This window comes from Corapipo altera, unplaced genomic scaffold (assembly GCF_003945725.1).
Source record: "Corapipo altera isolate COAL_440 unplaced genomic scaffold, ASM394572v1 23, whole genome shotgun sequence".
Lineage (NCBI taxonomy): Eukaryota > Metazoa > Chordata > Aves > Passeriformes > Pipridae > Corapipo > Corapipo altera.
In genome coordinates, this window is record NW_020884878.1 from 9,347,091 (window position 1) to 9,358,155 (window position 11,065).

Here is an 11,065-nt window from a genome sequence, read left to right on the forward strand (position 1 = left end):
GAGGAAAAATATTCCACAAAATTTACGCTGTTCAACCACTGAAATAAGTATTTACAGAAAGGACTGAGGTATGTTTGCCACTTGGGAACTACTTGTAGCATCTCAACTACATTACATATTACTGCCTTAAACCTCGTAATTGTTCTATTGATTCTACACTTCAGGTGCAATAGCTTTATAACATTACAGAGGTCAAACACATTTTGTTGCACTGAGGCATTTTAGATTGACTCAGAAATTGATGATGGATTCCAATTCAGAGCAACACAAAAATACTGTGTATAATATCAGTGTTTATTAAGTTACTTCCAGAGACACCCATACTATACATAGTCTTTAAATAAAAATTTGTGTTTTGGAGAGATATTTATTTTATGTTCAGATTGTTCAGGTACATCTATTAAAGTTGTTAGATTTGTATCATCTATAAAAACTTGTTGAATCCACAGTACTGTGGGCAAAGAGAGTTATCCTTTCATAACAGGATACAATGCTACAATCTGAGACCCTACATGAATGGTAACACAGCGGAAGATAAAATAAATCGAAAATTGTATTTTGCAATGTATATTGATTAATTTAAGTAACTTCCAATTTTACACCAGTAACAAAGTAAGTCACTATTTTGTTTTCAAGGATCAAGACTAATATAGCAGGGTTGTTCCTGCCTGTAATCGTGTTCAGAAGTGTACAGAATAAATTAAATCCCAAGTATACTCAGAGCAAAATTGCTTTAAAATTTAGGCTTTTATTCCTAAAAAAAGACACTTTTTTGCAAGCCTATAATCATTTAAAAAAAATGGGGGGGGGGGGGGGCGGGGGTTACTATAACCTGGCAAAAACACTAACAGCATTATCAGTCTACGAAAGGAACATTAGAGGATTCACATTAAAGAAAGCAACCACAGACCATAAAGATGCAAGAAGTACATTTTAAGATCCAGTACTGTCTCACAAAGCCAAACAATTTAAGCACATAATTAATACAGTACTATATGCATGAATTTTGACAGAAAGTCAAGTTACATCTATCAGTTTCTTCCTTTGACAAGGTTCTGCTTCTAAGGGATGATGCTGCCTGGTAACAAAAGAATCTACACAAAGATGGTATTTGTTTTCAACCCCAAGTCTAAGGTTCACCCCTTTTAGACTAGGAACATATTTTAGAATTATCTTCCTAGAGCAGTCATAGAATCACAATACAAGCAATTCCATGTAAAATACATCCATACCTTGCTTTCACTGATTTCCCGTATCCATTCTTTTACCAAGTTATTTAATTTTCCCAAAATCAGAATCCTATTGATAAAATACCAGAATCACAGGTCATGAACTCAGATGAAACTAGTAGTATTTTAAGACCTTGATCATCATTACACAGTAAGTCAACTACAATAACACTGCTGATCTAATTACAGATCTTTTTATATATATGTAGAAACAAAGTCCCTTTTAGAACAGTCCCATTATATTCCCCCCTCCCTAAAAATATTCAAGTGATTTAAGCTCAGAAAAAAAATGCAAGCATGCAAGGCATACACACATTTTAGATATATGAATTCTACTCATTTTCAAAATAAAACTTTAATTCATATAAGACATACATCTAAAAGAACAGTGAGAAGCAGTACTGCAAGGGAAAAAAAAACAAACTCTGGAACGCTTAATAAGGATAAGGTCCACCAAACAGTGATGATGGGGGAAACATGCAAGCCAGCCTCTAAAATTTAACAGTCAATTTAATTCTCTTCTGTGTTTTGAGGTATTCCTCTTAAGGTGAGAAAAAGAGCTTACAATTCCACTAGGCTTTCAAGAAAGCATTTGAAAGAACCCAAACACACTTGGGGTTCAGTAGTCAACCACATGTACCTCAAGATAGGGAAAAAACACTGTTAAGTGTTTACTCACCTGCGTTGCAGCTCTTCTTCCTCTTCAAATACGCCATAAGGTTTTAGGGTTTCAATTAATTTCTGGGTAAGCATGCAGTCAAACTCCTTGGGGGCAGCTAAACTGATAGGTGAGGTAATGCCATAATGCTTCTGTAGTTGCTGTGTTTGTGATCCCTGGGTTGTAACGGGACTAATAAAGGCAATTAAATAAAGTTACTGACAGAAACAAACAAAAAAAAATTAATTTACTTTTTCTCATCAGAGTAACAGACAAGAGATAGATACTACAAAAAAAAAAAGTTAAGCCTAGTGTTAACATTCACATCCTAAATCAATCTGTGTTAAATCTGTGCTATTAAGGACACCAACAGAATTACCTGACTCCAACTATTAATACTGATACAAGTTGCTATGAGTCATTTTCTTTTACATCAGCTGACTTCACACTCTCAAAACATTCACCTAACTAAGGAGGCTTTAGTATATTTTGAGCCCATCAGCATCATACATTGGTTTTAAGCTGACTTCTCTGCTGGCTACCATAACTTGGTCAGCTGGACAAACCACGTCAGCTCAGCCTATGTTGGCACTATTACACAGAGCCTTGCTTCATGGAGGGCTGGGTGAAGGCTATTTTTTAATTCACATTATGTATTAACTTTTTTTTTCTGGATTTTTATTTTTCATTCTACTTGGGCAAAAGTTTTATCATCAGTTTAGGTTTCTTCAACTTTCATTAAGTCTGAAGCAAAGAGAACCCTTCATGTCAAAAAGTCAAACTGACAGAGTAAGAGGAAGTCCCACTCTAGGGAGGGATAACATTCCTCTGCATATTGCTGTAATCAGTCCTTTGTGTTTACAAGTATTGTATAAGATTTCTTTCATACATAATGAGAAATATTTTGATCAGGCTAACTATGTATTACATGTGGAAAAACTACAGTACAACTTCACTTTGACAATTTGTCACCATCATCTCCTCGAGATTTCATTATGCATTTCCATAAAGACTAAGTATTTAAAAAAGACACCTAAACTTAAAATTTCTGGGAAACAACAAAACATAGTCATAAGTTAAATCCACTCTAAAATGAATCTAAGTACTATAGTTTGTTTGCAATCAAAAATTCAGTCACAATGCAAGTTTCTCACAAAGCAAGTTGTAGCACATCTGCCTCTTCGCTCATTAGCAAAAAAAACACAACACATGAGGAAAAATATGCTTAAAAAGTGTACATTAAAAAAAAAGTAATCATGGGGAGTGAGGTAATGCCTGGGAACATTATTTGATATTGCTTCCTTCAGCTATGAGCTTTTAATCACCTAATAAAGAATTTGATAGCAGCTGAACAAATCATACAGACCCTACAACTTAAGGTATCAATGAAAACATTTTTTAAAAAAGCTGTTCAGATTAATTATATAAAACAGTATGTCAAATTAAGGACAAAGGAAGCCACTAAAACATTTTTTTCTCTTAAAAAAATTTTAGGAATGTCAACACAAATAGTAGCTTCAGCCACTTAGCTGTCTCTAAAAAAAGCAGTCTGAAAACAAAAGGTCTCAGTATATAAACATCCTTTGGGTATCTTGAATATTTTTACTTATACCACAAAGCAAGCAGTTACATTTGAACTACAATTTCTCCCCTTTTGCCAACTGCTAATATGAAAAAATAAATTTGCTTTTAAGATTTTTCAGTTTACTTTTACAGGTTTTTAAGGCACTGATATAAAGCAATCGGTATTTTAGCTCTGTGTAACAATTTCCTTATGGTCTGACTGCAATTTTTACACATTCATAGCAAGAAATTGTATCCAATTGAACAGATATTGGACTTCATTACAAAGGCTGGTAAAACAGTCTGGCAGACCCTGTTACTAGATTTTAAAAAAGACTCAGTGTCACTCAAAACCAGATTCTATGCAGCTGACTCCTGAAGTCCACAACGTTGACAACGGCCTCTGTCTTCCACCTGCTTGTAAGGGCCATAATTCACCAATTCAAGAACTAATAATTTAAAAATAATCTTTCACCTTGCCTAGAAAATTACAGTACATAAAAGCCAACCAAACAGCAGATCTCTTCCCTGATCAGGTGTACACAGAACCCTGGGAGTGCAAGGTGCAGCTCTGCCTTTGCAAAACACCACACTGCCATGACTTAAACTCCTGCAGGACCACCAGAGCTGGCCAAGGGCACAGACAAACTTTGTTCACCAAACAACAGCTTTAAACAACCAATTAAATCAATCACCAGATATACATCTTTGGGAATTGTAACATAAAAACAGCTACAGTTCTTACATTTACTTTTATAATAATGGAATAAGATTGTTGTCAACAGCCCAGGAATTTCCTAAAACAAGTGTTTCACCTGTGTTTGAGTCAGTAAGAACATTTTCTCTGGGATAGTATGTAACACTTCTCCAAACAGCTACCTTCAAGAAGGTGTTACTGCTGCAGGGGGCCTGACAAAGCTTACATTTTAACACATATTAATACTGAAGAGAATACAGATTATTTCCAGACAAAAACATTTAAATACAAGATCAATTGTTTACACCTGCTGAAGTTAAGACTAGTCTAAGGTTTCTGTAGCACACCAAAGGATATCAGAAAAGGTCCTTTGGAAAATGACAGAAAAAATGGTATGGCAAGAGTTTGTTAAAGTCAATTAAGGATTAAATAAAGTAACTGTGTTAGGTAATCCACGCTTACTAAAAAGACAGCAAGTCATGAAAGTTACTATAAACAAAAAAGTAAAGGTTTATCCTCTCCCTGCCCCTACCTCCCACAAAATCAAGAAACTTCAAGTAAAACATTTGCTAGCTGCTTTTTAAAGTAAATTACCTCCGAGAAATAAAGTTCTAAGTGCCCATTATTTTAACTTTAATGCTGTATTTACATGTTACATTTTAGCCAGAAAATCCTAATGATCAACACTTCCAGACTCGTCTTCTACTTTTTCCTAAAACCATGAAGATCACACTCATATTCCAACATCTTTCCTCTTGGTAAGACTTATGGACATTCTAGTTTTAATCTGTGACATGTCCAGAGAAGAGCTTAAACTACTGAATTTATTCAAATCAAGAAAGTGAAAAGACAGGGAAGTATCAGAGCTAACCTTGTGTCCAAGAGGATTAGAGATATTTAGGCCTTGTTGGGGGGTCAATACCTTGACGGTGTGTCACATCTGCTAGTCACTGAAGTTAAGCATTAATGAAAAACAAAGTATTAAACAGCAACTGGAAATCCTATTCCAGCTACTCAATCTTGACAACAGCAGAAGCAGATTTGGCAGACATGTCAAGGTCTCACACAACTGAAAGCCTGAAAAAGCATGTTTCGGGCTTGTTTCTGTTTCTAAAAAACAAAATAAAACAGTAACAGAAAACTCAAACAAAAAAAAAAAATCTTTTCTTTTAAGATCACAAAGAAAATTAAGACACAGTTTGGGGCTTTTTGGTTTATTTGTTTCTAGTCAACCACATTGTTGTAGCTCTGGTTTAACCTGGATTTTTGAAGAACATACACTGACAATTTAAACCATCTGTAACTTGGGCAGCAGCTACAGTGGATTAGCTCTAAAGTGTTATGATCCCATATTTCACTTCAAATATTAATTAATCTCACCTCTAAGAAATGCACTTATACTTTTCCCCCATATAAAACCACAAACAGACACAAAGCTCTAGTTTGTGCTCAGCTGACAGCAGTACAGCTGAACAACTTTTTCTTCACAGTGCAAAGTTTTGGTAGGCCATACCTTCTTAAATCGTTGTCAATAACTACCAAATTAAAAAGAGCAGACCCTGGCAATACTGAACTGCTAAAACCCATTTTAAAAAGAGGAAGCAAAAAAAACCTACAAATAAAGCTTGTAAGAGGTTTATAGTTTCGAGAGCATACACCTTTAAATTCCTTTAAATGGAAGTGAGTGCACATTTTTCTAAGGTAGAGGGAGAGTTTACAATGCATCTTCTAAAGATCAGGTTATAGCCTGAACACACACGGAAACAGAACATAGAGCAAATACAGGTATATCTATGTAACACTGTCCTATATATAGCTAAGAGTTGGATACAAACTCTAAGTTCTGTACTACTGCTTTCTTTGCAACACTGGAACCCTGCTCCATTCTCAGAAGAAACTACAATCCTGTCACGAACTTCTTTGTCAAGAATGTTTTGTATTTAACCCAACTCCTACCCACATGAAAATCTCTGTCTTACTAAGCCCTTGTTCCTCTTCACTCCCAGTATTCTACCTAATGGTAGTTCTAATGGTAACATTTTTATCGTGTTATTTAAGATTTTACATTTCTTATCACAAGCAAAATACAGTTGCAATCACCACCACGCTACCTAAAGGTCATGCTCCTGAAATTTGGGATACTTCCCAAAAATAAAAGACAACACAAACAACAGAAATCTTAAAAACACATGGCATAATACTGAGCAAATTGTAACAGTTTAAATCCCACTGAATTTTCAAACTTGTTCAGATACTAAAACAAAATACACAATTTAAGGAATCTCAGTGACTATCCTCGCTTCTTTATTTGCCTCTACTGATTACCTCAGTAAAATTTATTCCTTCTTATGTACTGATGTAAGACACCAAAGTCAGATTCTCAAAGCAATACTGGTCATCACACCATCTGGTTAATCAGCTGTAACTAAATTCACAGGGCTCAAGCTCCACTGTGTCCAATTTCAGATAAAGTCTGTTGAAGGGGTTTGTTTGCTTCTTTTAAAGTTTCCTCCAACAACAACTGAGTGGCAATTTCAGACTGAAATTTCTAGTTTAATGCTCACACCACCACTCTACCCAGAGTTTCAAAAATCTAGGCAGGAAACCTTAGTGAAGTCTGTACAAATCAGGTACTGGGGAATATATATTTTAAGTGGTTAAGGCAATCCAGCTGTCCCTCCCAAATTAAAGTTTTAATATCTAGCAGAAGGCCACTGGAACATTTAGACCATGAATTAAGTTTTCAACCGTCAGTATGAGATGTTCAAGACACACAAAACTGATTTGAATACAGGTATTGGAGCAACAACAGGCAACTAATCTACAAAAGAGACTCACCTATGGCAAAAGGAAGATCATTCATACACATTCTGCTAACCTTGGACTCTCTCCTGAGCTCCCTGACTCTTCTGTTTGCAGGGAATAGTGAAGGCAGCATGTCTAAACACAAACCCATCCACAACACTCTTACAAATGCCAATTTCAAGAGAAGTTTCTCAAGTTTTAAGAAAACAAAGTGCTACTGAACTGTACAGGCAGCACTTGAACCAAAATTATTTTTCTTCCTATTCTGGAGACAAAAAACTCAAAAGGTAGCAGCTTAAGAAATCGATAACAAGAAGTATAAAACCAAGAACTAGGATACCACAAAGCGTTTCACCATGAGAGATTAATTTGTCTCAGCGGTGAAATCTGCTCTGCCCAAAATAACTGGGGTTCCAAGTTCTCTGCAGTACCTCTATATCAACAGGTATAAACTCAGTCTTTTTTTAGAAGACTGAAAGCTATTGCAAACCCACATATCCTTGCCACCTAGTTCTTCTCGTCTGCATTTAACAAATTAATCCTCAGTATAATTTTTATATTAATTGTTTCTCTATTAAGAAAGCTATCACTTTATATTAAGGTAACTATTCTTCCAAAGTTAGTCCTATGTTTTGCAATGTTAACAACAATTTAATTCCCTTCCTAACAGCCTATGAAAATCTGAGCTCTCTGTTCAGAAACACACTATCCACTCCCAACCAGCACAAACCATTGTAAATATAGTGCTGTACTTTTGGCATGCAAGGTGACAGTCACTAATTAGAAGTCAAGAAAATGACTTTGTATATGTCTAAAGCAAAGTTCAGTGAAAGAAAATACAAAGAGTCTTACTTCAGAAGTGAGAATAAGGTCGACTGTCTACAATAAAGACTGGAAGGAATAATTACTGATGAGATTCCAAAACTCTAATACAGAAGTTACCAATACTAAAAATACTTAAAATCTGGAGTGCTTATAGCACTTTTAAATGTTCAGATACATGACCCAATGCAGTTTGCCACTTTTGGTTACAGAAAAAAACAGAACAAAAGTGTTTTGCAATGATTTCAGCAGACACAGAAGTTCAGTAGCTTACCAAGAAACAGATTCATGGTGCTTTTTCTCTATTTGGAGGGTCAGAAAGGCCCAGGTTACATAAGAAAACTACATCATCATTCATACAAACGTAGCTGCAGCTCCACTGAGTCAGTAATCTTTCTGCATAAACTCCAGACCCGACCAAAACATATGAACAGCTCAAGTGAGCTTCATTTTTGCCTAGAATCTTACATTTCAGATAACACACGGGAATATTCAGTACCTAACTGTTGGCTAAAATGTATCTTTATGACAGTGGAAGTAGTCCTTTTGTTTCTAAACAGCTTTTTTTAACAACTGAAAGTTAAAGACTTTTTGCTTATGCAGCTGCTACCTCTTCACACATGACAATTGTAACAAAGAGTCACATAAGTTTCTAGGATAAATTTAGTATTTTTTTAAACATTAAAAGGCTTCTGCAAATGCCTGCTATCAGCATCAGCAGAACCCCAGTTTGCTCTCTTACTACTGATGTGCCAGGTACATAAAGAATTTGGGGTTTATAGCTTTGTACCATACTGCTAATAAGCACAGATACACACATGGTATCAACACTGCTGTAACCTTGGGGAACTCTGGACTTTCAAGTCAAGAATAAGAACAATCTCTGGTTGTATGGGAAATCGGTTCTGCCTAGGCCTGTTAATTGCAAACACCACCCCTGAAAATGAAGTTTAAAGGATGTATTTAAAGGTCAGCCAAAAAAAAACACAACCAGAAAAGGCTGCGGGGGGGGTCAGGATATTTGGTCATCTTGAAAGTTGGGCAGGAACACAGGGTTGTTCCACACTCACTCTAAAGGATTATCATCCAGAAGCATGAAAGCATCAACTGGAAAGACTTATACAGAAAAGGAACTTCCTGAGATGCCTTTTTTCTTCCCCCCTCTAAACTTAAGTCAGTGGTATCACTTCATAAACTGAGGAATCAACATTACTAGCCTTTCAATTTATTGGCATTAAAATGCTCGCTTTGAAGTCCTGACTGACCGACACGAAGTCAATAATTTCAAACATATAAATGACTGAACAAATGCATAAACTGAGAAAGCTTCACTTCTGCTAACTACAATAACCCTCCTGTACTAGTTAAGTTGCCAAGTGATGCTTATACTGAAAATAGCAATATATTGGTGCAAATATAACTATGTAATCTTATTTAAGAGTTTCTAGTTAAAGTATCATAAACACCTACATCAGGAAAAATTATCAAGTCAGTCTAAACTTTTCAAAGTTGAAGATTGCTATTACTAGAATTCATACAAGTAGCCCAAGCTTTTAAATGTTGTTACTAAGCATTCGGAATTTATGTAGTCACAACAAAATAAGAATGAAAGCAAGCAGAATAAACACCCTCCCATTTTCCTGAGGCTGAAAAGCCTAGCCAACTTCAAAGCTGATTTCTGGTAAGTTTTCATTGCTATAATGAACATGTGCAAAACTGATAGGTATAAGGACGTTGCAGCTTCATTATACCAGTATTAGAACCCATTTGGCATAATCATTTGCCTTCCTGGATTCACCCACCTTGTTTTCCCTGCCACAAACTCTTTCGGGTAAGTTTCTACTGTGTTATCCACCCCATGACTAACTTTGCAGTACTGCAGACTGAATTAAACAACCACAACAGGCAAGCATGGCTATCCTTCACCTAAAGTTTACATATTTAAAACAACAGTGAATAAACCCAAGCAATAACAGTGAAAAAAATACTGAATAATCCCTTTTCTTCCTTCAATAAAAAACAAACAGACCAACTGAACCTAGCATATAAATATGCTTTATTCTTAAAAGTCACTTGTCCACCTACACATCACTGGTTCCCTCGATTTTTAGAGTAATAAAATAATAAGATTATGAACTAGAGAAGTGAGGAGCTGAAAGTTTTGTCGTCTCAAACAGGAGTCATCAAAACGTCAGCAAGCTAAATAAAAAAAGGAAGAGGAAAAAAAAAAACGCAGAGCATGGGATTGATAGAAATCTGCGAACAAACTGAAATGAATAATGCCACACTTGGTCATTCCTGACTGCGGGCAGGGTCACGGCACGGCAGGTCCAAAGCACGAGCCCCCGGGTTCCCGGCAGGGATGGGGGGGACACACGGCCCCACTGCCCGCGCTGCCGGCCGGGGGCGCTGCCCGGCCCCGCCGGGAGGGGGGGGTTCCAAGGGCAGCCGGATGCGCTCGGGGCGCCCGCTGGAACCCGCGGCTCGGGCTCTGCTGCCCCCCGGAGCGGGGAAAAACCGCCCGCGCGGCCGCGGGGGAAGAGGCTTCGCCGGGGTTCTCAGGAGAAAAAGCGCTTCACCCCCGGCGGGCAGGGCGAGGAAGGGACGAACACGCGGTCTCGCCCCTCCTTGCGCCCTGACCCGGCGGGGGGGGCGGGGGCGCCGCACGCGGCCGCCCGGCCCCACACGCCGCCGCTGCGGGGTCGCGGCGAAGGAGACAACAACAACAGCGCAAAAGCCACATCGGCGTGTCCTCCGGGGCTCACGGCCATGGGGGGGCCGGAGGGGGCGAGAGGGAGAGCGCGGCGCTCCGGCGCGGCCGCAGCGGCCCCAGGCCCGCACACTGCGGCAGCGGAAGCGGCGCGGGGGGAAGGGCCCGAGCCCGGCAGGGAGGGCCCGGGCCGGCACAGCGCGGGCCCCGAGCGCGCCCCGCGAGCTCCCGACTTACAACGGCATCGTCTCTCCAGCCCCTCCTCCTCCTCCTCCGCCGCCGCCGCCACCACCGCCGCCGCGTCGTCCCCTTCTCCCTCCTCCTCTTCCTCTGCGTCCTCCCCCACCGCTGCCGCCTGAGGACCGGTCACTCGTCCCGCGGAGCGGCGGGAGCCGCGACCATGGCACGGGCCGGGGCCAGGCCCCGGGAGAGGAGGGAGCGGCTGTGCCGGGCCCGGCCGCCGCCGCCGCTTCACTCGCCTCTTCCCCTCCGGCCTTCTAACATGGCGCCCGGGCGCTACCACAGCAACGTCCCGGCCCGGGGGGGGGCCTGACGCAGCGCCGTGGACACCCCCGCACGGC

The 11,065-nt window shown here is 39.4% G+C and overlaps 1 protein-coding gene across 4 annotated transcripts in view; it reads right to left on the reverse strand.

Moving 5' to 3' along the window:
- Nucleotides 1-11,046, reverse strand: part of PAPOLA (poly(A) polymerase alpha) — a 44,865-nt gene extending 33,819 nt beyond the window's left edge. For 2 of the 4 annotated variants that reach the window (XM_027637649.1, XM_027637647.1), the window contains exons 1-3: nucleotides 10,722-11,046; nucleotides 1,909-2,079; nucleotides 1,233-1,299 (exon numbers count right to left, since the gene is read on the reverse strand). In XM_027637649.1, coding sequence (XP_027493450.1) covers nucleotides 1,233-1,299; nucleotides 1,909-2,079; nucleotides 10,722-10,729 — 246 coding nt within the window. In that variant the 5' untranslated portion in view covers nucleotides 10,730-11,046. The remainder of the gene's footprint in view (nucleotides 1-1,232; nucleotides 1,300-1,908; nucleotides 2,080-10,721) is intronic. The other 2 variants (XM_027637645.1, XM_027637648.1) reach the window with 2 other exon arrangements.
- Nucleotides 11,047-11,065: the final 19 nt, after the last annotated feature.